Below are 27,456 nucleotides of genomic sequence, written 5' to 3'. Positions count from 1 at the left end.
GCACCCCCTAATGGGAGTTTCTGAAAGACGCTGAAGTCATAATATTAAATATTTCATACCTCAAAACATTCAGTTATCATAATAGTTGTTAATGTAATAGTCCATCAATCACTGATTAATTGTTGCAGCATTCAAACAGATCCAGAAGACAAACCTTAACATTCTTATATCAAATGAAAGTGAGAGAAGATGAAGACTGAACAGAATCAGCTGGGACAGAATTTTGAAAACTGTTTTATTCAAGTGTTGGACCACTTTGGTTCTCGACCCGTTGACTCATATTTAATATAAATAAACAGAACCAAGTGACAAACGTGTCACTTTAATCAGAAAACCGTTCATAAAACTCATATTTACATCAGTGGCATCAGTAAAACCTTCAGAGGAAGAGACCAACAAAAATACTCTCACTTAAATTAAGTCTTTACTGTTGAGGTTGACCTCAGAAAAAAAAACCAAAACAAATCAGGCTGGGCAGAGGACTGTAGATTCGGGGTCACGTTAAAGGGACTGGCTGAGCAGAGAGCTGTAGACTCGGGGTCACGTTAGAGGGACTGGCTGGGCAGAGAGCTGTAGACTCGGGGTCACATTAAAGGAACTGGCTGGGCAGAGAGCTGTAGACTCGGGATCACATTAAAGGAACTGGCTGGGCAGAGAGGTGTAGACTCGGGATCACGTTAACGGAACTGGCTGGGCAGAGAGGTGTAGACTCGGGATCACGTTAACGGAACTGGCTGGGCAGAGAGGTGTAGACTCGGGATCACGTTAAAGGGACTGGCTGGGCAGAGAGCTGTAGACTCGGGATCACGTTAAAGGAACTGGCTGGGCAGAGAGCTGTAGACTCGGGGTCACGTTAAAGGGACTGGCTGGGCAGAGACCTGTAGACTCGGGATCACGTTAAAGGAACTGGCTGGGCAGAGAGCTGTAGACTCGGGATCACGTTAACGGAACTGGCTGGGCAGAGAGGTGTAGACTCGGGATCACGTTAACGGAACTGGCTGGGCAGAGAGGTGTAGACTCAGGATCACGTTAAAGGGACTGGCTGGGCAGAGAGCTGTAGACTCGGGATCACGTTAAAGAAACTGGCTGGGCAGAGAGCTGTAGACTCGGGGTCACGTTAAAGGAACTGGCTGGGCAGAGAGCTGTAGACTCGGGGTCACGTTAAAGGGACTGGCTGGGCAGAGACCTGTACACTCGGGGTCACGTTAAAGGGACTGGCTGGGCTGAGACCTGTAGACTCGGGGTCACATTAAAGGGACTGGCTGGGCAGAGAGCTGGGTTCCTCATCATCATTCATTTCTCCGCCTCCCATCCAAGGGTGGGACAGGATCTGTTCGAGGGTGGGCCGGTCCTCAGGCCGGTAGGACAGACACCAGCGAATCAAACACTGGCATTCTGGAAAAAGAGTGAGTTTGTGGTGAAGGTTGAAAGTTTAAACAGTAGTCACATGCTGCTCACTTTTAACCCAATCAGATTGAACCACAGCAGGACTGTGGGCGGAGAAGTGATGAAAGTGAAATTATTTTATGAGCATTATGGAGCCAGATTTATGATGTCACAGAATCAAAGCATCACGGTCTGTTTTCACATTGGCTCACGCAGTCAGCCAATCAGAACTCACCTTTAGAGACACGCCGAGTGAACACAGGCTTCGCCTGGACAATGTCCTCATCGCATTCGAACGGGACGTCCCCACACACCATGTCAAAGAGCAGCACACCCAGAGACCAGACAGTGAGAGGGACAGCATGGTACGAGTGAGACAAGATCCACTCGGGAGGACTGTAGACCCGAGTACCTGAGGACCAGGATCACCAAGATCAGTATCAGAGAAAACAGACTAACATCTTTGGCTGTCTGTCTCTCTCCATTGCTCTGTATATCTGTGTCTCAGCCTGTTTCTCTCTTTGTGTTTGCCTCTATCCGTCTCTACCTGTCTGTATGTGTCTCTCTACCTTGAAATTCTGTGTACGGTGTCTCTTTGAGTGCCCCTCCCGATCCAAAGTCGACAATGATGACTTTGAGTGTCTTCGTGTCCACGACAATGTTCTCGTCTTTGATATCTCTGTGGACGACACCATAATTGTGCATAAACTGTAGCGCCTCCACGATCTGACGGAAAAACCTGTTGGGGGGAGAAAGGTCTTTTTTTAAAGAGTGACAGCCCACTGCCCCATAGGTTCATGGTGAACATGAGCGTGAGCCCTGACCTGAGGGCGAGGCCTTCTGGCAGCACGCCGCGCTCTGTGATGAAGTCAAATAGATCCTGACACTGTGGTGGCCGCTCCATCATCAGCAGGAATCCCCTCCCACTGGTTTCAAACCACTCCAGCATCCGGACGACCCCGGGATGACCTCCGACCTCTGACAGCCGCTGCAGCAGGGCGATCTCCATGGGAACAGCACCGACTTCACCAGGCTGAGGGGGTGGAGTTTAAGAAATTTTTTTTTTTTTAGTTATCAACAGCTGCTGATCAGTTGAAGACACTGTTTAATCCGGGTTTTTACAGTTAGAGTGTCAGTGATGTCTTTGTAATGTCACATACAGACACCACACCCACAAAGAAATAGAGTTTATTTAGTGTTTAAATTTATAACTGAGGTAACTTCATAACTGATTCAATTATTTAATTAAATCTCATTTTGTTTTTGTTGGAAATTTTACATTTGATTTTTAGTTGATCCACTGAAGAAAAATATCAAATGTTGATTTAAATAAGTAAAATTCTATAGTGTGTATTGTAAAAGTAATTCGAGCAAATAATATTTGATGTTACATTTGGAAATATTTTTATAGTATTTTATTTTTTAAAAAGGTCTTTCAGGGGAAAATAAAGCAGTTTATTTCTGTGGGATTCAAACAGTGTGGTTTTTGCAAGTATGACATCATAGGTTTCCATGGTAACTACGCATCAGCCCTCACCATAGCTGTAGTGATGCCGTTTGTGCAGCAGAGGTCAGAGCTGAGCCTGTTTTTTTTTTTTCTCCTGTCATTTGCTTTTATTTATTCACTTTGTAAACACAGAAATGAGTTCATTTTCACAATGAATACAGTCATCAGGTCATGTGACTCACCAGTCCCGCCCACTGATGAACTCCATCACTGGAAATCTGTTTGATGGCAACCTGATAATAATGAAATAATAATAAAATCAGTTCAATCTCCTGTTGCAAGTGCATGAAGAAACACAATAAAATGAGAGAACAGATCGGATTAAAAATACAAACTAAAAAAAAATTCTGTTCACAAAGTTTAATATTATCAACCAACCAGAGCACAAATGATTATCTGCTTCATCACTGAAGTACATTTTTGTGACATTATACTGAAAAATGATTTTATGAACTAAAACAAAAATATGGCCTTAGAGTCTGAGAAACAGAACATTTTCTGGTACTTCATGGAACAATAAAAGTTATAAAACCCATTGAGCTGAACCTCGCCTCTCGTCCAGCAGGCTCCGCCCTCTGTGACCCTTAACTGGAAAAACCGTCACATCAACAACGAATGTTCAGGAATTTACGTTAAAATAACTAACTAGTGATTTACTTTTTGATTTCTCGGAATAAATCAAATGATCTTTTAAAGTAAGTTATTTATATTATTAAGAAACTGTGGCACGTGTGTGTGTATATATATATATATATATATATACACAGTTTTTTCCATTTTCAAAGCAATGTGACATTTAAAATGTTTTTTTTCTTGTCTGATCAACAGATCAAAGCCACAAAAATATTCACTTTATTCTGAGATAAAATTATATGTGAGGGTGAACATTTTTATTTTTAATCTACATTTTATCTGATTAAATAAATAAATAAATATTCAACTTCAAGGTTCTGTTAATCAATTAATCAATTTAAATTCTGCTAAAATACAGCAAAATCAGTATTAGTTTGTTGGCGTCTGACCTGCAGTCCATCAGAAAGCCTCTGACCAGAGAATACAGAACCAAAACCGCCACTGCCAAGCAGGGAACCACAGCGGAACCGGCTCGAGAAGGGTTCCTTCAACAAGACACAGAGGAACAAATCAGACCCTAAACACCGGATCCACATCGGTTCTGACTGTGGTTTCAAAACAGAAAAAAAGACAAATATGAAAAGAAATAAATTCATTCCTTTAACACACAAAATCTTTAAATTTAGTTAATAAATAAACACCAAACTGTACCTTTAATCACAGAAACTCTTCCAGAAAATATTAAAAGCACAACTGTAAGGAGCTTTCAAAACTTACAGCTCAGCTAAAGATGATTATGCATGAATATTTAACAAGCTTTTATGTCATAAGATGACAAAAAATGCTTTAAAACCTCAAAAGAACAAATGCTCACGTTTTAAAAAGTACACTATTTTATCTCCGACCTAAACTTTAACTGTGCTAAGATTACACTTTACAATGTCAAACTGAAGCACACCAGGTTAAACTGTCCTAAAATTAAAACGTCCTAAACACTGAAGTGTCTTAAATATGCTCAGGTTAAACTGTCCTAGAGTTAAAACACCCCAAAGACTGAAGTGTCTTAAATATGCTCAGGTTAAACTGTCCTAAAGTTAAAACATCCTAAACACTGAAGTGTCTTAAATATCCTCAGGTTAAACTGTCCTAAAGTTAAAACATCCTAAACACTGAAGTGTCTTAAATATCCTCAGGTTAAACTGTCCTAAAGTTAAAACATCCTAAACACTGAAGTGTCTTAAATATCCTCAGGTTAAACTGTCCTAGAGTTAAAACACCCCAAAGACTGAAGTGTCTTAAATATGCTCAGGTTAAACTGTCCTAAAGTTAAAACATCCTAAACACTGAAGTGTCTTAAATATCCTCAGGTTAAACTGTCCTAAAGTTAAAACATCCTAAACACTGAAGTGTCTTAAATATCCTCAGGTTAAACTGTCCTAAAGTTAAAACATCCTAAACACTGAAGTGTCTTAAATATCCTCAGGTTAAACTGTCCTAAAGTTAAAACATCCTAAACACTGAAGTGTCTTAAATATCCTCAGGTTAAGCTGTCCTAAAGTTAAAGCATCCTAAACACTGAAGTGTCTTAAATATCCTCAGGTTAAGCTGTCCTAAAGTTAAAATATCCTAAACACTGAAGTGTCTTAAATATCCTCAGGTTAAACTGTCCTAAAGTTAAACTGTTCTAACGGTTTGCTTTGAGTTTTCGTTGGCTGTCAACGTTAAAGAACTCCTCCTAAACTGTCTTAGATACCTTCTGGTTAAACACAGTTAATTTGTTTTCTGGTTAAATGGTTGAAAGCGTCCCCTGGTTAAACAGGCTTAAATTGTTTTCTGGTTAAACAGTTTAAACCATCCCCTGGTTAAACAGGCTTAAACTGTTTTCTGGTTAAACAGCTTAAACCATTCCCTGGTTAAACAGGGTTAAATGAAAATTCAGTAAGGTATACCTTTTATTATACATTCCAAATGTAAGGTGGAACTCTACTTGTGTATACTAAGGTACTCCTAAATATAAAAAAAGAAGAAAGAAGAAAGGACAGAGCCACCATAGGCGCCTGGTCTTGAGAACCAGGGATGGTTCTCATTGTTTTCTGTTAAAACTGGTTTCTGGTTAACCAGGCTTAAATTGTTTTCCGGTTAAACGGTTTAAACCGTCCCCTGGTTGAGGTTCTCTTATTTAACGTGGGTAACCAACTAAAGTCTCAGGAGGGACTAGAAGGGCCCACGGGCCTAAATTGTTAAACAGGCTTAAATTGTTTTCTTGTTAAACGGTATAAACCGTACGGAAGCGTATTGCATTCACTGGATAAAAAATTTTTTGACCACTGATCTCGTAATTACGAGATCTTGATCTCGTAATTATGAGATCCCGATGTCGTAATTACGAGAAAAGATCTCATAATTACGAGAAAAAAATAGACCACTGATCAAGATCTCGAAATTACGAGATCAGTGGTCTATTTTTTTTATCCAGTGAATGCAATACGCTTCCGTAAAACCGTCCCCTGGTTAAACAGGCTTAAATTGTTTTCTGGTTAAACGGTTTAAATCTGGCTAATTTAAGTTTATTTACCATTTTGTCCTGTGACGTCATCTTTCACTTGTCGCTCCGCGGCTCGGTTCTCAACATTTTTTGGAAGCTTTTAGTCGCAGGTGATAAAATCCATCGTGGTTTAAACTCTTCACTTTGAACAAGCTTTTCCTGCTGTTGATCGAGTTTCCGCGCAAAAATAACTACTTTAAAATAAATAAACCCGCTTCTACCGCGTCGACGAAAAAAACCGCTCGAAGTTTGTTGCTGTTTGGTTTTATATCGGCTCTCTGGCTCCGCCCACCACGCACTTGCTGTCCAATCAGCAGTCACACGTGTGGCCAATGTTTTGAACCGATCTACCAATCAGATTGAAGCCGTAAACTCAAGAATCGCAAAAACCCGCCAGAACAGGCGAGATTAACGTTAAGAAATAAAAAAAAAACAAACAAAAAAAAACGGGTTCAAATTTTCAAAACAGAGAAGATATTAAAATTTAAAATACGTATCGTGCAGTTTTATCCTTAGAGGACTGTAGCGTACAGGAGACGTGCTCCTTAAAAACCCAAAACAAAGGTAGCATCAATTAAAACAAATAAAATGTAAATTAAAACGTCTGTTAAAATTATTTTTAACTCTGACATTTTTTATTCCCTACATGAACCATCCCTGGTTCTCTAGGCCAGGCACCTAAGTGGCTCTACTCTTCTATTTTACTCTTCCTTTTTATATATTTAGATATACCTTAGTATACTAGCATAGTTTCACCTTAGAATTGGAATATATAAGATATACCTACTGAATTTTCATGAACTGATACGGTTTGATTTTTCTGTCTGAAGTTAAGATATTACAAAAAGCTGGACAAAGGGTTTGAACAAATGTTTAGATTTGGTCCAAAGGGACAGGATTTATTTCAACAGGGAGTTCCCTTTGATCTCCCAGCCCTCCTTATGACATCACAGTTACCTTTACCAGCCCACAGGGTCTCCATCAGCTCTTTATGAGGTCCTCAGGTGAGAATGTTCAAGAAAAAAATATTTTTTTGAAGACTTGGATCACATTAAATATCACTAAAGCTTCATCATCTCAGCAAACATTGTTCCGATCCCACACTGCTGATTCCTGTCATTACGTGAAATGGTACTGCACAGTCTGAGGGTGGTGCGTACCACATATGTTCTGTGTCTGGGCATAAAGCAAAACTCAATATTTATTTCCAACATGCTGTGGCAGAACTCCACATACTAATGGTCCCGAGGGAACGTCAAACCTGAGAAAAGAAATCAATCAATCATTGTCAGAAACATTTTCCTCTTTTTATTCAAAGAAAAGTTTTCATCCCAAACAAGAAAATAAAAATAAACATATTATTAATAATAATAATAACAACAACAACAGTAATCAATCGTTAAGAGGATAAGTATGACAACTGTCTTTTTTATCTTTTGTCTCTTTGTATCTATGATGATATTGGTCTTGGTCAATTAAACATGCAGCTAAATAAGTGTGATGATGTGGATGACAGCAGGAAGAGGAGGAGCATAAAGAGGAAGAGGGTGAGGGAGGAGGCGTGGCCACAGTGAACTTTTATTTTCCAGCAAGTGATGGAGTGGAAATTAGTTTTGTGATGAAAAGAGAAAAAAAATTCACAAAGCTATCAAGATTTAAAAATAAGACTTCAGTTTATTAGCTCGCCTGCACCCACAAAGAGCACACCAGCTTAGCCTGTTCGCCAACATGCTAGCTTGTACGAGTGATCTATATTAAGGCCGGGCTGGTCAATTGGACAGCTCTGCTAATCACAATGCTAAATATTTTAAATCCTAATTTTGACTTCCAGACAAATGTACAGGTGGAAATCATAAGTGTGGGAGACGTGCTAGAAGTTTTTATGAGCCAAAAAAAACATACACATTATAGTCAGCCAAAATTAGGTCAACAACACAATCAGAGCCCAGTCGCACCACCAGTGGCTTTACTAAATGTGAGAAAATATTCAGTCACCCTCATGAACATTTGGAAAACAAGATAATCACACTCACAACCTGCCAACTTCTGAAGTGACGCCTGGAATTATATTAGCTAGCTGTGTTGCATAATTAAAAACCTAAGGAACGAAGTATAAATGTTCCAAAAACTGAATAGTGAAGTTTGCAGTCGCTTTTAAGATGAGACTGAATAGTTTTTGTAGGATTTAACCTTCAAGTAAATGATTTATTACCTGGTTAGAATGCAAGCTAGCTATATGGCCTCACTGCTACACTGATGCAGCAATCCATGTAGCTTGTCATTTTAGCGCGTAGCTAATGAAGATGAGCTAATGTCAGAGGGGAGGCAGTCGTCGTGTAGCCAAGTTTCCAGTCAGCTGATCAGATAAACCATTGTTAACTTAGCCAATTAAAACACAGCATCAATCAATGTAACGGTGAACCAATCAGGGGTCATTTACCCAGAAAATATTATTTCTTAAACTAAATCATTATTAAAGTGCCTGCAGCTGACGTGATGTCACCATGTACGGAAAAAAAACTAAGGTAAAAGTCACAAAGGTCATTTTGTCAGACAGGAAGTAGAAACATTTCCATCATGGCTTAAAGTGGACGTATTAGCCACCATGCTAACAAAGGTTAGCGGGTGTCAAAAAACACAAAAACTGAACTTTATTTTCAGAGGACCAAACAGTCAGAGGATCAAATCCAGTTCCCTCATCCATGTGTCAAAGAGCTCTTGAGTAAAACAGTGTCTGTCCTGAGGATGAAACTAATCTGGATCCAAGTCCACCAGAGGTCCCCAGTTTGTGGACATTGTCTCAGCGGCTCTGTGACATGACTAGCAAAGCTATAAAAACCAACCGGATCAAACAATCAGGAGCAGCCTTCTCCTGCATGTGCTGCTTTAAACAGAAAAGACCTGCTGATTGCCACACCCCCTTTCAGAAGGGAGGGGGAGCAGGAGTGATTGTGTGGGTGTGTCCCAGCAGAACATGGCTCCTTCTAAAACCCGTTAGACAACTGTGAGGATGTTTAACATAAAACCTAAATAGAAATTTTGCACAATGACTCCACTCACAGCCCACTCGTGCTCTGCTCACGTCCCGCTCACACAGTCACAGCTGCTGTAAAAGCTCACACAGGAAGTCTTGAAAATCGTACGTTCTTACTTTGTGCTTTGAGTGACAGCTAGCAGGTGGTAAACATGCTCCCTCATTAACCTCGTTAACATAAACATGGCGCTGTACTGACATGAATGACAGCTAGAAAAAAGGAGGCAGAGTCTGGTAATGCAGGATCATGATTAGTGTATTACAGGATCAAGTAGAAAAGCAGGAAAAGGGGGCGGAATCAGAGATTAGAGGAACCAAAGAACTGGAAAAGTTGAGGATTTGATGATTTCTGGAAAATATAACTCAAGTGATCATTTTGAAATTGTTTTAATCTTCTGTGGGTGGTGGCAGGGACAGGAGGGTCAAAGGTCATTGTTTTTGATGTGTGCAAGTGTGGGCGGGCCATCAGCTACTGTCGGGGGACGGCTCTCGTTCTCGATGCATGGTGGCGCTCTGGTGTTTGATGCTGTCCAGGTACTCCTGCTGCGAGACCGCCAACACGGAAGCCAAGATCTCATCGTCCTCCCAGTCCGTGAGACCTGAGACACACACAGACACAGGGTTTGTTCCAACATTCACAAGTGGCATTTTATTTATTGATGACTTACAAATGGCTTCATGGCAAATAAGTCTGAAGTCACATCTGACACTTTAACAACGTCAGCACACTGTGAGACAGGCAAAGGTGAGTGCGCAAAGACACGTTAACGTTAGCAGGCCACACACACGAGCTAACGTTAGCAGGCCACAAAGATGAGCTAGCGGTAGCACACCGTGAGATGGGCCGAGGTGAACCCGCAAAGACACGCTAACGTTAGCAGGTCGCAAAGACAAGCTAGCAGTAGCACCCTGCAAGATGGGCCGAGGTAAGCACACAAAGCCGAGCTAACGTTAGCAGGTCGCAAAGACGAGCTAACATTAGCAGGCTACAAAGACAAGCTAACGCTAGTAGACCACAGGTGAGCTAACTGCGAAGGTTAGTACATTGTAAAGATGAGCTAACATTAGCAGGCCGTAAAGACGAGCTAATGTTTGCATGCTGTAAAGATGAGGTAACGTTAGCAGGCCGCACAGACGAGCTAACGTTAGTACGCTGTAAAGATGAGGTATCGTTAGCAGGACGTAAAGGTGAACTAATGTTAGCACGCTATAAAGATGAGGTAACATTAGCAGGCCGCACAGAAGACCTAACGTTAGCACGTTGTAACGATGAGGTAACATCTTAATATGAGTTGATGTGGACAAACATCAGGATATAAATTCCTGCTGCAGTTCTGGAGTTTCAATTAAATGTTTCCTAATTTAGATCTGGAACACAGAAAAAGAGAAGTGTACCATCAGAATAATGTAGAATCTGTTAATGTTTATGAAATAATCCAACATAAAACAGAACTCCCAGCTTGTGCACAGCTGTTCTTACGGTCAAGCACAGTGGTTTAGCGGTTGGCACTGATGCCTCACAGTGAGAAGGCTGTGTGATTGTTTTCCACCCTTTCTATGTGGAGTTAACACGTTCTGCTCCTGTCTCCTCCCACAGTCATAAACATGCTTATTTTGGGTCTGCACCTGACCAAGGACAGCGTCAGAGACCGCACACTACATAAAAATTAAATAAGAATTTTGCAGCCACATTTGCCCTCTGCCTGACTGTGAACCCTCACCCTAGCCTGACATGCCCGCTAAATCATACCCCACAAAAGGCTACTGTGACTTATGTTTTCACCCCTCTCCCGTCACACATTAAAAGTTTTTGCAGTGCACCTGTTCAATCATGGATCAAACGTTTGGCAGAAAAGCAAATACGACCAACTTTGCAACACGATGTCGGAAAAAGACCTGCAATTCATGGAGGAAAGTACACGTTACCATTTGGTTTGGAGATGTTGACTGTAGAAAAAGAGCTTGTTAAGTGAGAACTTAATCCAGAAAAATTGCATAAAGATGCAACTGAGAACTTTAAACTGTCACACATGTTGACATCATTCCGTGGCACGGAGTTACATAGGGGCAGAAGCATAAATCAGGCTTCAGAATTTTAAGGAACCACTCTGCCGCAGACTTAGAAAATATGTAATCTTTTTAATAATGTCCACTGCTTATTTAAGGTGGCTGCTTGGTGAGTAGTTTATTCGTGTAACTGTTCCAAATGAAAGCCAACACAGCCACATATGGTCATGTGTGCATTCAAATATGTTTTTTTGTTATTATTACTATTAATGTTGATTTTGTTTTTCTTAATGGTGAAACTAGAGCTGCAGTAATTCCTAACAGGCCCTGATTGTCTCCCTGTGTTCAGTATTTGTCAATAAATGTCTGTGTAAAGTTGTGATGTCACACACTGTCAGCCAGTGCATCTCATTTCTTTTAACGAAGGTGTGTGTGTGCACTGCTCTGAGCCCATAGTGTTTACAGTCTCACACACACACACACACACACACACACACACACACACACACACACACACACACACGCTCCCACCAACCTTTTTCCTGTTTTGTTTATTCCATTTTCAAGGGTACCAAATAAACTATCCCTGCATGTGCATCATGTCCAGTCACTCTCTATAATTTATTTCATTTATATAGCGCCAACTCAACAACAAATAAGGTCGAACCTTACCAACCCCCAGAGCAAGCACACAGGCGACAGTGGTAAGGAAAAACTCCCTCTGAGGAAGAAACCTCAAGCAGACCAGACTCAAAGGGGTGACCCTCTGCTTGGGCCATGCTACAGACACAAATTACAAAAAAAATATACAGGAAAAGTTGCCAGTGCACAGAACAGGAGGGTTACAGAAACAGACACCACACCCATCTCTGGATGGAGCCGCACCTCAAACAGAGTGAGGAAAAAAAAAAAAAAAAAAAAAACAGAATCAGGCATCAGAAAGACAAGAAATACAGTATAATTTGTCAGCATTAAACAACAAGAAAAACAGGAAATACTAAGGTGATCGCCGGCCACTAGCCCTAAGCTTCACTAAAAGAACCAGAATTTAGATAAAGTTGAGGCCACGGCCCGCTCCGTTTACTAATAAAACTAATTTAAAACAGTAAAAAGCATAGTAACATACTATGCCAGTATGCTCTGGGTTCTGGGTTTTGGCGTACACCATGTTTCAGTAGGAATTCCACGCAAGTCCTTGTACATGAAACCTCTGGCGCTGGAGTTTAGGAGGAAACAGGGAGCTGAACCCACACCCATCTGCATAAAGCTCATATCACACCAGGTCAGCATACAGTTGCATATGCTGCGTATTGTGTATGCCGGAAAACCGCACTGCTTTTATATTATTGCAGTGTCGGTTGGTGTGTCATTGAGCTCTGAGTTTTGTTTCCAGCTGCTTACTGAGCATATGCAGCTCTTACCGCTATAAATAATCCTCAGAACATGTGGCTGCTCTTGGAATTAGTGGACTGTTTGCAGAAGGAGATCATGTTTTCAGGAATGAAAGTGGTGTGGGAAAAAAAAAAGAAGCAAAAACTCAAAATTATTCATTGTTCATTATTATTGTTCAGAGATCAAAAGGAGGGATATCAATTAAGAGGGAAAAACAACTTTAAAATTAATAAAATCCATACAAACAAGATTCTATGTGGGGTGAGACTGTGGATCGGTGTGGGTGAGGAGTTAAAGCAGCATCCAAACATTCAAAATATAAAGAATGTGTTTTCACAGTATACAGGGATGAAGTGGGGGTGTAAGAGTCACTAGGTGTTCACAGGAAACCATTACTATTTATGTATATATTTATTTATGTTCATTGTTAGTTGGTTTTATCTTTTCTGTGGTGTTTTATCAGGTTTGTTTTGTCTCTTTCTCTAAAATTCTACTGCATTGTATTGCATTATTAGTTATTATATTACTATTATTGTTGTTGCTATTATTATTACTATATAAATAAAAATTATTACCATTTGTAATACATCTGACTCTTTTACGCCAGCAAACGCTGAGCCATTAATTACTACACAGAAAACAAATGCACACAAATGTGCTGAGATGCGAAAGCTTACTGTACAGCTAACCGTAACATTGAAAACATCATAGACATGCTAACGCGTTAGCATCGCTCCCGTTTTTAAGTTATAAAATACATCTATCAACTGTTTCAGAAGATTTTAACAGGTCATTTCAACATAAAAAGGTAAATATTACATGCTCTTTAGGGTTTTAGCGCGGAAAAATTGAGAAAGCAAAATAAGCGACTTCAGCATTACAAGTACGCATGCGCGGCGATCAGCAGCTATCAGGACAAACAAAGCCATGTGCTCAGCTGTCAGTTAGGGAAGCGTATTGCATTCACTGGATAAAAAAACATTTGACCGCTGATCTCGTACGTACGAGAAAAAGATCTCATAATTACAATAACAAGATCTCGTAATTACAAGATCAGGCTATTTTTATGTTTTTTTTATTTATTGTGTGTGTGTGTGTGTGTGTGTGTGTGTGTAATCGCTTCTGTACTTCCAGTCCCTCAGTAAAGACAAGCGTGAGAATTCCAGTCATAATCGAAAATCGGCCAATTTTTAACCTCCAACACTGCACTGTGATTCACACCACAGCGCACTCAAAGTGTGGAATTCCCCCTAAACCAGTGCTTCTCAAACTTTTTTTGCCATGCCCCCCTTTTGACGGAAAAAATAATCCATGCCCCCCTGCCAATTCAGGGCTTATATAAAACAGCAACTTTAATACTCTTTTCAAATAAACTTACTTTTATTGTCACCCAAATGAAAAAGTGCTTTTAGATAGCAATAAAACTTCATATAACTTAAAGATAGATAACATGTAGATAATTGTAGAATATGTAGAATATTTAAGGCCCTTTCAGCAATGGCTTGGTACTGATTTGCCAAAACTCAGTCAGTGTCTGTGTTGTGAACTTCAGCCTGAAGCTCGAGTCAGTGGTCAAATCAATGAACTGCTCTTCTTCATTACATTGTAGGCCAGTGGGTGGTTGTGCTTGAAAAGGATTTCTCACCCAGTCATAGTGAGCATAGTCATCTGGGAAATATTTTTGGAAAAAATCCCCAAGAGAAGAGATATGACCCTTGAAACAGTTCATAACTGGTGTAGCATCCAGGTGGTAGCTTTCTACAAACTCACTCAGGTTTTCAAATGAGTCAATGTTTCCCCTTTCAATGCGTTTTCCCCACATCTCCAGCTTTCTTTTAAAGCTGTTAATTCTGTCTGCCAGGTGAGGGAGATGCTTCTCTTTGCCTTGTAGCTGCAGATTTAAGTCATTTAACTTTGCAAAAATGTCACTGAGATATGCCAGTTTCATTACACACTGCTCATCTTTAAACTTTGATGCAAGGTCAAACATGTGCTGCTCTTCCATGAAAATCCGAATTTCTTCTCTCAGTTCAAACACTCGAGACAACACTTTGCCTCGGGAGAGCCAGCGGGACTCACTGTGAAACAACACGGCTGAGTGTCCTGCCCCCATCTCTTCACAGAGTGCAGAGAACATGCATGCTTTTAGGGGTCTTGTTTTGATGAAGTTAACTGCACTCACAACATCAGATAACACCTCGTTAAATTCACAGCTCAGTTGTCTTGATGCAAGTGCCTCTCGGTGTATTATACAGTGCGTCCACTGCGCGTTTGGTGCCACTCGGCGTATCAGTGCCTGCAGCCCCGACTTGTGTCCTGCCATCGCCTTTGCTCCATCTGTGCAGATTCCGACGCAGTTCTCCCATTTTATGTTGTGTTTCGTCAAATAGTCATTTATGATTTGAAATATTTCGTCAGCTGTGGCCCTGTTTGTTACATGTTTACAAAACAGTAAATCCTCATTCAGGGAGGCTGGCGTGAGAAAGCGAACATATGCGATGAGAAGGCAGTCATTATTTACTGTGGCTTCGTCCACTTGTAAAGCATAACGGGACTGTCTCACTTTCTCTGTTAGCTGCTCCTCCAAATCATGTGAAATGTCACGTATGCGCCTGTTAATCGAGTCATTAGACAGGGGAATGGACCTCAGTTTCAGAGCGCTTTTCTCGTCTATCATAGCAGAGACCATATCTATAGCTGCGGGGAGAATGAGCTCTTCTGCAATCGTGTGTGGTTTCTTGCAGACAGCGATTCTGTAAACAACTTTATATGATGCTAGTTGTGCTGCGTTGTTAGTTGAAGCTACTTTGGTAAAGGTCATGTGCTGCTTGTTGTAGTCTTCTAGTTTCCTTTGGAAAAACTCGAGCGGCTTGTTGACATGGGAGGGATGTGTTGACTATGTGTCTGCTTAACTTACACGGTTTCAAACTGTCCGCTGCAAGTGTTTTCAGACAAAGCACACACAATGTTCTCTCTTCTTCTCCGATGAGTCTTGACTTTAGGAAGGGCTCCCACAAACATGGAGTAACTCTCCTAAAAGGTCAGGCCGTAGAAATTGTGAACACCTATAAATATCTGGGTACTGTTATTGATGACAAACTCACTTTTGAGTCAAATTGTGAAGTGGTGTGTAAAAAAGGTCACCAGCGCTTGTTCTGTCTTAGAAAACTGGCATCCTTTCACATTGACAAATCTTTGTTAATGTTTTATCGTTGTTATATCGAATCTGTTTTATCTTTTTGTTTGGTGTCATGGTTTGGAAATTTGTCAGTTAAAAATAAAAACAGTCTGAAACAGATTGTAAAATGGGCGAGCAAAATCATTGGTGGAGAGACTCAGCTGTATCCAACCTCTCTGTACATGAGGCAGGTCCAGAGATTGGTTGAGGCAGTTCTAAAGGACGCCTCACATCCTCTTTTTGATCAGTTTGAACTGCTCCCTTCAGGACGGAGGTATAAAGTTCCTTTTTGTAGAACTAAGCGCTATAAGAGCACTTTTATCCCTGCTGCTATTAGTGTACTTAACAGATGACCTTGATTGTATATTTAATTAATATATCCGCTTTTTGCTTTGAGATGCACACGTGACTTTGTGCCATCTCAAAGTGACTTTTGTTCTGGCACCATGCTATTGGCCTGTACTTGCACTGCTTTATTGGTATTGTATTCTTATATTTTTTATATTGTATTTTTATATTTTTAATTATATTTAGGGTATTTTTTTATCGGTTTTTATGTGTTACGTGATTGTTATGAATGGTGTGACTCACTGCCAAAACAAATTTACCTTTTGGTACAAATAAAGTAACCTTGACCTTGACCTTGCAGTAAATCCGAGAGAGAGATATGTTTTATCATACTTCCGTGACTTAGTCTTTGATGAAGGTATGCTGTTTTCGCCGTCTGTTGTCTTTCGCTTTGCTCCTCCTCTGCATGTCTCCATCATGACCCCCCTCCCTGCCTGCAGCGTGGTGCAACCATGGAAGCGCGGTAGTTTGGTGTGCTCTAAAACGGGTCCGTGTTGCTGCACCGTTCAACATTTCTGTTTCGCACATTTTTTGCAGCGCATTTCCAGCCCGTTTACGCGCCGCCCCCCCCCCCCCCCCCGATGCCTCTCCGCGCTCCCCCAAACGGGCGCGCCCCACACTTTGAGAAGTTCTGCCCTAAACCATTCTTGGATGAATGAAACTCCTCCAGTGAGGCGGGGCACGGGGCCCACAGATTGGCATGCACCTGGGTGGGAGTGAACTGGCTGTGTCCCTCAGCGGTCAGTGGGCCTGTGTGAGTGAAAGCTGAAAGACGCCCCGTGCTCCTCCCTGGACATTCATCTGGGAGCACTTCAAAGGAAAATCTACACTTTGTGTTTAATTGCAGTGTGTTATCATCGGCTGAGCTCAGCCCGCTGATTCTTCGTTTTCCATGCCATGAAGCGTTTGTTTTTTCCTAAGGCCAGATTCTTCCAGGAGCCTCCCAGAGCTTCCATGACCTTGACCTCGTCTTTCCTGCCACTTCCATGCGCTCAGATGCAGTGGGTCATCAAGACAGCACACACACACACACACACATATATCACCGGCTACCAGCTGCCCTCTCTGAATGACATCACAAGATCCCACAACCTCCACAAAGTCCAACTTACCATCAAGGACTCCCCACACACCAGGTTCAACCTCCAACCATCAGGCAGCAGATACACGACTTCCAGATTCAAACACAGCTTTATTACCCCCCATCTATCTACAGTGAGGAAAACAAGTATTTGAACACCCTGCGATTCTGCAAGTTCTCCCACTTAGAAATCATGGAGGGGTCTGAAATTTTCATCTTAGGTGCATGTCCACTCTGAGAGACATAATCAAAAAAAAAAAAAATCCGGAAATCACAATGTATTTTTTTTTTTTATATATATAATTATTTGTACACTCAACAAAAATATAAACGCAACACTTTTGGTTTTGCTCCCATTTTGTATGAGATGAACTCAAAGATCTAAAACTTTTTCCACATACACAATATCACCATTTTCCTCAAATATTGTTCACAAACCAGTCTAAATCTGTGATAGTGAGCACTTCTCCTTTGCTGAGATAATCCATCCCACCTCACAGGTGTGCCATATCAAGATGCTGATTAGACACCATGATTAGTGCACAGGTGTGCCTTAGACTGCCCACAATAAAAGGCCACTCTGAAAGGTGCAGTTTTATCACACAGCACAATGCCACAGATGTCGCAAGGTTTGAGGGAGCGTGCAATTGGCATGCTGACAGCAGGAATGTCAACCAGAGCTGTTGCTCGTGTATTGAATGTTCATTTCTCTACCATAAGCCGTCTCCAAAGGTGTTTCAGAGAATTTGGCAGTACATCCAACCAGCCTCATAACCGCAGACCACGTGTAACCACACCAGCCCAGGACCTCCACATCCAGCATGTTCATCTCCAAAATCGTCTGAGACCAGCCACTCGGACAGCTGCTGAAACAATCGGTTTGCATAACCAAAGAATTTCTGCACAAACTGTCAGAAACCGTCTCAGGGAAGCTCATCTGCATGCTTGTCGTCCTCATTGGGGTCTCGACCTGACGTTCGTCGTTGTAACCGACTTGAGTGGGCAAATGCTCACATTCGCTGGCGTTTTGCACGTTGGAGAGGTGTTCTCTTCACGGATGAATCCCGGTTCACACTGTCCAGGGCAGATGGCAGACAGCGTGTGTGGCGTCGTGTGGCTCTGATGTCAATGTTGTGGATCGAGTGGCCCATGGTGGCGGTGGGGTTATGGTATGGGCAGGCGTCTGTTATGGATGAAGAACACAGGTGAATTTTATTGATGGCATTTTGAATGCACAGAGATACCGTGAAGAGATCCTGAGGCCCATTGTTGTGCCATACATCCAAGAACATCACCTCATGTTGCAGCAGGATAATGCACGGCCCCATGTTGCAAGGATCTGTACCCAATTCTTGGAAGCTGAAAATGTCCCAGTTCTTGCATGGCCGGCATACTCACCGGACATGTCACCCATTGAGCATGTTTGGGATGCTCTGGACCGGCGTATACGACAGCGTGTACCAGTTCCTGCCAATATCCAGCAACTTCACACAGCCATTGAAGAGGAGTGGACCAACATTCCACAGGCCACAATTGACAACCTGATCAACTCTATGCGAAGGAGATGTGTTGCACTGCATGAGGCAAATGGTGGTCACACAACAGATACCCCCCCAAATAAAACAAAACTGCACCTTTCAGAGTGGCCTTTTATTGTGGGCAGTCTAAGGCACACCTGTGCACTAATCATGGTGTCTAATCAGCATCTTGATATGGCACACCTGTGAGGTGGGATGGATTATCTCAGCAAAGGAGAAGTGCTCACTATCACAGATTTAGACTGGTTTGTGAACAATATTTGAGGGAAATGGTGATATTGTGTATGTGGAAAAAGTTTTAGATCTTTGAGTTCATCTCATACAAAATGGGAGCAAAACCAAAAGTGTTGCGTTTATATTTTTGTTGAGTGTATGTTACTGCTGCAAATAAGTATTTCAACACCTGTGAAAATCAATGTTAATATTTGGTACAGTAGCCTTTGTTTGCAATTACAGAGGTCAAACATTTCCTGTAGTTGTTCACCAGGTTTTCAACACTGCAGCAGGGATTTTGGTCCACTCCTCCACACAGATCTTCTCTAGATCTTTCAGGTTTGGAGTTTCAGCTGCCTCCAAAGATTTTCTATTGAGTTCAGGTCTGGAGACTGTACGGACGGTACGGAGCCCCTCCTTAGTTGCCCTGGCTGTGTGTTTGGGGTCATTGTCATGCTGTAAGACCCAGCCATGACCCATCTTCAATGCTCTTACTGAGGAAAGGAGGTTGTTTGCCAAAATCTCGCAATACATGACCCCATCCATCCTCCCTTTAATGCGGTGCAGTCGTCCTGTCCCCTTTGCAGAAGGGCACCCCCAGAGTATGATGTTTCCACCTCCATACTTCACAGTTGAGACAGTGTTCTTGGGGTTGTTCTCATCCTCTAAACATGGTAAGTGGAGTTGATTCCAAAAAGCTCTATTCTGGTCTCATCTGACCAAATGACCTTCTCCCATGCCTCCTCTGGATCATCCAGATGGTCAATGGTGAACTTCAAACGGGCCTGGACATGTGCTGGCTTGAGCAGGGGGACCTTGCTGCCCTGCAGGATTTTAAACCATGACAGCATCATGTGTTACTAATGTAATCTTTGTGACTGTGGTCCCAGCTCTCTTCAGGTCATTGACCAGGTCCTCCTGTGTAGTTCTGAGCTTTTTCAGAATCATCCTTACCGCACAAAGTGCGATATTACATGGAATCCCAGACTGAAGGAGATTGACAGTCATCTTGTGTGTCTTCCACTTTCTAATAATGTGTGATTGATTGAGTGTGTGAACAGGTGTCTTTTATACAGGAAACAAGTTCAAACAGGTGCAATTAATACAGGTAAAGAGTGCAGAATAAGAGGGCTTCTTAAAGAAAAATTAACAGGTCTGTGAGAGCCATAATCCTTCTGGTTGGTAGGGTCAAATACTTATTTGCAGCAGTAACATACAAATAAATTATTTAAAAAATCATACATTGTGATTTCCAGATATTTTTTTTTTTAGATTATGTCTCTCACAGTGGACATGCACCTAAGATGAAAATTTCAGACCCCTCCATGATTTCTAAGTGGGAGAATTTGCAAAATCGCAGGGTGTTCAAATACTTATTTTCCTCACTGTATCTACCTACCCATCCATCCTTTCTTTCTTTCTCACAAATCCACAGGTGTTGTTGACATTGATCTTTGTGTCTTACCAAATGCCGTCGGTGACATCTCCTGCATGATGGCTCTGTACTCCAGATGATGCCGACTTTGGTGACTAGGACCTACAAAGTTCAAAAAGCAGAGGGTCAAAGTTCACATCAGCTTAGCATCACCTGGCATGTAACAGTATACAAATAATGAATGTTTGAGTGCAATGACATGAAGATTTTCAGGAGTTAAAAGATCTTTCACCCTATGAAAACATTTTTCATCGCACGAAAGGAAAATGTTCATTATTTGTTTTATATGACACCTAAATAGAGCCGCTTCATTTTGTTTATTTTATTGATATCTTGCTTTAAATTAGAGAGGTGCTTCTTCTCTGAGCAGGAATCGGATGGCAGCTGGACCCAGCAGTTCACCGTGGATGGCAGGCAGCTCACACCACATGGTGTAGCGCCACTAAGAAGCTATTAGCGTGTGTGGAGCACAAGTTTGCTTTCTTCTATCCAGACAAAAATCACAAGAACTTATTGAATTCTTCATCTGATAGTGCTTCAACACTGCGGCGGCTAGATTTAGCTTACTCGTATCACAGAAACATTTCTAGAAGAAGCGAATGGAGCTGTGCAAAACATATCAATCAATCAATCAACTTTTTTCTTATATAGCGCCAAATCACAACAAACAGTTGCCCCAAGGCGCTCCATATTGCAAGGCAAGGCCATACAATAACCATGAAAAACCCCAACGGTCAAAACGACCCCCTATGAGCAAGCACTTGGCCACAGTGGGAAGGAAAAACTCCCTTTTAACAGGAAGAAACCTCCAGCAGAACCAGGCTCAGGGAGGGGCAGTCTTCTGCTGAGACTGGTTGGGGCTGAGGGAAAGAACCAGGAAAAAGACATGCCGAGAAGGGGGGCAGAGATCGATCACTAATGATTAAATGCAGAGTGATGCATACGGAGCAAAAAAAGAAACAGTGCATCATGGGAACCCCCCACAGTCTACGTCTAAAGCAACATAACCAAGGGATGGTCCAGGGTCACCCGATCCAGCCCTAACTATAAGCCTTAGCGAAAAGGAAAGTTTTAAGCCTAATCTTAAAAGTAGAGAGGGTATCCGTCTCCCTGATCTGAATTGGGAGCTGGTTCCACAGGAGAGGAGCCTGAAAGCTGAAGGCTCTGCCTCCCATTCTACTCTTACAAACCCTAGGAACCACAAGTAAGCCCGCAGTCTGAGAGCGAAGCGCTCTAATGGGGTAATATGGTACTACGAGGTCCCTAAGATAAGATGGGACCTGATTATTCAAAACCTTATAAGTAAGAAGAAGAATTTTAAATTCTATTCTAGAATTAACAGGAAGCCAATGAAGAGAGGCCAACACGGGTGAGATATGCTCTCTCCTGCTAGTCCCCGTCAGTACTCTAGCTGCAGCATTCTGAACCAACTGAAGGCTTTTTAGGGAACTTTTAGGACAACCTGATAATAATGAATTACAATAGTCCAGCCTAGAGGAAATAAATGCATGAATTAGTTTTTCAGCATCACTCTGAGACAAGACCTTTCTGATTTTAGAGATATTGCGTAAATGCAAAAAGGCAGTCCTACATATTTGTTTAATATGCGCTTTGAATGACATATCCTGATCAAAAATAACTCCAAGATTTCTCACAGTATTACTAGAGATCAGGGAAATGCCATCCAGAGTAACGATCTGGTTAGACACCATGCTTCTAAGATTTGTGGGGCCAAGTACAATAACTTCAGTTTTATCTGAGTTTAAAAGCAGGAAATTAGAGGTCATCCATGTCTTTATGTCTGTAAGACAATCCTGCAGTTTAGCTAATTGGTGTGTATCCTCTGGCTTCATGGATAGATAAAGCTGGGTATCATCTGCGTAACAATGAAAATTTAAGCAATACCGTCTAATAATACTGCCCAAGGGAAGCATGTATAAAGTGAATAAAATTGGTCCTAGCACAGAACCTTGTGGAACTCCATAATTAACTTTAGTCTGTGAAGAAGATTCCCCATTTACATGAACAAACTGTAATCTATTAGACAAATATGATTCAAACCACCGCAGCGCAGTGCCTTTAATACCTATGACATGCTCTAATCTCTGTAATCAAATTTTATGGTCAACAGTATCAAAAGCAGCACTGAGGTCCAACAGAACAAGCACAGAGATAAGTCCACTGTCCGAAGCCATAAGAAGATCATTTGTAACCTTCACTAATGCTATTTCTGTACTATGATGAATTCTAAAACCTGACTGAAACTCTTCAAATAGACCATTCCTCTGCAGGTGATCAGTTAGCTGTTTTACAACTACCCTCTCAAGAATCTTTGAGAGAAAAGGAAGGTTGGAGATTGGCCTATAATTAGCTAAGATAGCTGGGTCAAGTGATGGCTTTTTAAGTAATGGTTTAATTACTGCCACCTTAAAGGCCTGTGGTACATAACCAACTAACAAAGATAGATTGATCATATTTAAGATTGAAGCATTAAATAATGGTAGGACTTCCTTGAGCAGCCTGGCAGGAATGGGGTCTAATAAGCATGTTGATGGTTTGGATGAAGTAACTAATGAAAATAACTCAGACAGAACAATCGGAGAGAAAGAGTCTAACCAAATACCTGCATCACTGAAAGCAGCCAAAGATAACGATACATCTTTGGGATGGTTATGAGTAATTTTTTCTCTAATAGTCAAAATTTTGTTAGCAAAGAAAGTCATGAAGTCATCACTAGTTAAAGTTAATGGAATACTCAGCTCAATAGAGCTCTGACTCTTTGTCAGCCTGGCTACAGTGCTGAAAAGAAACCTGGGGTTGTTCTTATTTTCTTCAATTAGTGATGAGTAGAAAGATGTCCTAGCTTCACGGAGGGCTTTCTTATAGAGCAACAACTCTTTTTCCAGGCTAAGTGAAGATCTTCTAAATTAGTGAGACGCCATTCCTCTCCAACTTACGGGTTATCTGCTTTTAAGCTACGAGTTTGTGAGTTATACCACGGAGTCAGACACTTCTGATTTAAAGCTCTCTTTTTCAGAGGAGCTACAGCATCCAAAGTTGTCTTCAATGAGGATGTAAAACTATTGACGAGATACTCTAGCTCCCTTACAGAGTTTAGGTAGCTACTCTGCTCTGTGTTGGTATATGACATTAGAGAACATAAAGAAGGAATCATATCCTTAAACCTAGTTACAGCGCTTTCTGAAAGACTTCTAGTGTAATGAAACTTATTCCCCACTGCAGGGTAGTCCATCAGGGTAAATGTAAATGTTATTAAAAAATGATCAGACAGAAGGGAGTTTTCAGGGAATACTGTTAAGTCTTCTATTTTCCATACCATAAGTCAGAACAAGATCTAAAATATGATTAAAGTGGTGGGTGGACTCATTTACTTTTTGAGCAAAGCCGATAGAGTCTAATAATAGATTAAATGCAGTGTTGAGGCTGTCATTCTCAGCATCTGTGTGGATGTTAAAATCGCCCACTATAATTATCTTATCTGAGCTAAGCACTAAGTCAGACAAAAGGTCTGAAAATTCACAGAGAAAACTCACAGTAACGACCAGGTGGACGATAGATAATAAATAAAACTGGTTTTTGGGACTTCCAATTTGGATGGACAAGACTAAGAGACAAGCTTTCAAATGAATTAAAGCTCTGTCTAGGTTTTTGATTAATTAATAAGCTGGAATGGAAGATTGCTGCTAATCCTCCGCCCCGGCCCGTGCTACGAGCATTCTGACAGTTAGTGTGACTCGGGGGTGTTGACTCATTTAAACTAACATATTCATCCTGCTGTAACCAAGTTTCTGTTAGGCAGAATAAATCAATACGTTGATCAATTATTATATCATTTACCAACAGGGACTTAGAAGAAAGAGACCTAATGTTTAATAGACCACATTTAACATATGGGAGGAAACTGAATGCTAGTGATGTCATCCATACAATGGGACAAATAATGAATGTCACGCGACACAGAATCCACCAATCAAGTTACATGGATCTATTTAAGGTGTCATGTAATGGGCTTCTCAGACAACCTGTAAGGGCTGCCAAATGTCATGTTTTCACCCAACCTTTAGGGGGCAGCAAACACACACATGCTTCAGAATGAAACTTGTTTGTATTTTGTACTACCTGGTGCACAGGGTGACGGCGGTTTGCTTAAAATGAGCGCGGCTCCCGCTGGGGAAGGAGGCTTATTATTGGTCACTGGGATAGTTGCGAGGTCGGAGTGGGAGGAGTCTGAGTCACGTTGCCGTGGTGACCGGGCACTCCAGTCGTCTAGTCCACTAGAAGCTGCTGCCGTCGCTGAGCTACAGGTGGCACTAGCCTTACGAGGCTGACACACACACACACACACACACACACACACACACACACACACACACACGCGCGCAAGAATTTAATCAGTGATTTGTGAAGTAAAAAAAGGACTCATGAGCACCTCCTCCTCCTCCTCACCTGTCTGGCCTGTTTCTCCTGGTCTTGCAGCCACTGCAGGTACGACTCACGGGCCACCTGCTCCTCGATGGCCTCGTTTGTCGCCTCCCAGTCTGTCGCTCTCTTCTTGTCCTCGAGCATCTGCTGCTCGATCCACGACTCCTCCGACGTCTTGATAGCCGACTTCATCAGCGACTGCTCGGCGTACTGAGGGACACAGGAAACGCTGCCAGTAAACACATAGTGTGCTGAACTGCTCCTTATGTTAGCATGAGCTGAACTCCTCCACTGTGAGCAACGGGAGTTATAGTGTGCTTCAAAAAATACAGAGTTGTGGAAGCTGAGGACCCGAGCAAGGGGTCCTTAAAGCAGCGGTTCACTGCTGATTTTATCATGTACCTCACTAGTCACTAGTGCCACATAACGTGATGCTAACAAGCTAAAGTTAGCATTAAAACTCAGTGTCTGTGGTGCTGCAGTGTTGAGATCACCAGTGGCTGGAGAAGGTCAGGGACACGCCCATGTTTCAGCTGGCTGCAGCAGATGGATGTTTACTTTGGGCTGGAATGGTTGTCTGCACAGGTGATTGCTATTCAGGATAAATGGCAGCTCCGTGGTGTGGTGGGAGTGGTGACACGCAGCACTGGTGTGCCTTCTCAGACCTGATCTTCCTCTCGATTGTCCTCTCATTTAATCTGTATTTCTGATGCATCTGGAGTCAAGCGTGTGAATTTGATTTTCTGACATCCTGCAGGGTGTTCTTGATTTGACCAAATGTTGTGAGGGGGATGTGCAGTAAGATTTTTCAAAGCAAAATTATAACTAAGCATGTTTTTTAAGCATATTATAAATCCCACTGCTCACAAAGGAGGAGGCTCATTCTAATGCAAGTCCATTAGTATTGCATTAAGTAACGCTAGTGAGTTTTCATGTTAGCTCGTTTCATGTTGTAACGTTTTGTGTGATGCTAGTGAGTTTTCATGCCAAAGTTAGCCCATTGCTTATTTTCCATGCTAACATTAGCCCTTTAGCATTGCATTAGCACTGCTAATGGTTGTGTAAGTATTTATATTAGCATGTATGCATGAAAGCATGTATTTATAAAGCACACTAAAACAAAGGAGGAGGCTCATGCTAGCCTGTTAGCATTGTGTTAATTCCAGCAAGAGATTTTATATTAAGTATAGGGCTGAAACGATTAATCGAGTAATTCGAACAATTCGATTACAAAAAAATGTTTGAGGCAAATTCTTTGCCTCGAAGCTTCGTTTAAAGCTGTAGTACATATGCCAGGCCTGTAGGTGGCACTGTAAAACTCCCACAATAAACCGAGAAGAAGACCGTAGAGCATGTGCATAACTAATGTAAGCGCTAACCAATGTAGCAGGCGATGCTACAAGTTTACAAAGCCACATGCTGAGTAAAATAAAACCTTTTAAGAGAAAGGGTCTGTGCTTATCGTCTGAAATGGACTTATTTTGCATTTAAAGTGAAGCAGTGTGTTTATATTTATTTAAAACGTGGTTTGCTTCACTGGCTGCTCTCCACCTCCGCAGATGAAGCGAAAGGAAGCGCACTTTAAATTAATCATGTTTAACTATTTAAAAAAATGCCTATATTCAGATTTGATAAGAGTTTTTACCATAGGCTGTAGAGTTAATTTATCAGTGCAGCTGTTGTGGACACGTTGCACTCCACAGCTGTTTTTTCCAAAGGCTTTGTTATTTGCCAAGTATCCACTGAAAACAAGGAATTTGACTTCGGTTTGAGCTGCACTGTACGGCATGTAGAAATATACACTAAACACTGAATAAATCACAGCAATAAAAAGTGCAAATGAAATGTGCAATAAGAAAAAAAAAGAATGCCCTGTCCGCAGACTGAAGATTTCACAGAGCGCCTGGGCTTATGGTTTGGCAAAGCTCCAAAACTCTTAATGTGAAAAAATAAATAATTAACTGGGAAAACAGAGAGAGGGAGCATCCTAAATTTAAAAATCTGCATGATGGCACAGTGACATTGTGCCATTGCTTAGGGAGAGCCCTGCCACTACTGATATTGTTTAAAAATACAAAAGTACTTTTTTTATCCGATTACTCGATTAATTGATAAAATAATTGATAGAATACTCAATTCCAAAAATATTCGATAGCTGCAGCTTTAAGTATTTTCATTTTATGGAATTTTGAATATCCGTGTGCCGTCACATGACGATCCCTGCTCCGTCACGTGAGGAGCTCTGCGCTGTCACATTGATATGAGTTTTGCACTTTCCCAGACTGAAAGCAATGGCGGTCTGCGAAATCGTCAGTGGAGAGGCTGCATGTGCACATTATGAATGCAGCCTCTTTGGGGCGCTGTGGAGTGCATTAGTTCAGCAAAAGCTACATTTATAAATTTGCCGTGCACCCCATTTATGAACAGATGAGAACTCTGACACTGAATCTGTGTACATGTCCTTTCAGTTCATCTGCGAGTTCGTGAGCAGTCAGCAGACCAACACACAGCACCGTGTGTTAAAAATACACTAATAACTGTCTTAACTAAAGATACACAGAGGGGGAACCCTGCTCAAATTGTTTCACATCATCACTACTCTTTCAACTCGGCTGCAGCTCATCACCAAACCAGCCGACATGGAACAAGTCAGGACAGCAAGAGGAAAAGTGGGTCTCTCATTCTACTTGTCCTGTAGGACACATCCCTTAACATGGTAGAGAAGCTTGAATCTTCGACTGGACTGGGTTGCTTGACGCGAGTACGTTTCGCTTCA

At 41.6% G+C, this 27,456-nt stretch overlaps 2 protein-coding genes across 3 annotated transcripts in view; both read right to left on the bottom strand.

The window, feature by feature from the left end:
- Nucleotides 1-223: 223 nt before the first annotated feature.
- Nucleotides 224-6,297, bottom strand: pim2 (Pim-2 proto-oncogene, serine/threonine kinase). The gene is made up of 7 exons (XM_034171867.1): nt 6,042-6,297; nt 3,916-4,011; nt 3,076-3,126; nt 2,211-2,419; nt 1,956-2,125; nt 1,622-1,798; nt 224-1,395 (listed from the first exon to the last, which is right to left on the bottom strand). Exons 1-7 carry the CDS (start codon nt 6,060-6,062, stop codon nt 1,250-1,252), a joined length of 870 nt encoding a protein of 289 aa, XP_034027758.1. The 5' UTR covers nt 6,063-6,297; the 3' UTR covers nt 224-1,249.
- A 999-nt stretch (nt 6,298-7,296) lies between these two features.
- Nucleotides 7,297-27,456, bottom strand: part of otud5a (OTU deubiquitinase 5a) — a 48,489-nt gene continuing 28,329 nt past the window's right edge. For both annotated transcript variants that reach the window (XM_034171865.1, XM_034171866.1), the window contains exons 6-9: nt 24,705-24,890; nt 24,378-24,582; nt 20,268-20,339; nt 7,297-9,644 (exon numbers count right to left, since the gene is read on the bottom strand). In XM_034171865.1, the coding sequence (XP_034027756.1) occupies nt 9,511-9,644; nt 20,268-20,339; nt 24,378-24,582; nt 24,705-24,890 (597 nt within the window). In that variant the 3' untranslated portion in view covers nt 7,297-9,510. The remainder of the gene's footprint in view (nt 9,645-20,267; nt 20,340-24,377; nt 24,583-24,704; nt 24,891-27,456) is intronic.

The sequence above is a fragment of the Thalassophryne amazonica genome, chromosome 6, assembly GCF_902500255.1.
Source record: "Thalassophryne amazonica chromosome 6, fThaAma1.1, whole genome shotgun sequence".
In the NCBI taxonomy this organism is placed as follows: Eukaryota; Metazoa; Chordata; class Actinopteri; order Batrachoidiformes; family Batrachoididae; genus Thalassophryne; species Thalassophryne amazonica.
This window is presented reverse-complemented; position numbering and strand designations above follow the sequence as displayed.

Bases quoted from the DNA above. Each gene is read 5' to 3' on its own strand.
- pim2 (XM_034171867.1), bottom strand. From the start codon at position 6,062: ATGACGTCACAGGACAAAATG. The intron at 3,127-3,915 runs GTCAGACGCCAA...CATTATTATCAG, and splicing joins GGCTTTCTGATGGACTGCAG to GTTGCCATCAAACAGATTTC. The intron at 2,420-3,075 runs GTGAGTCACATG...CCACCCCCTCAG, and splicing joins TTCATCAGTGGGCGGGACTG to CCTGGTGAAGTCGGTGCTGT.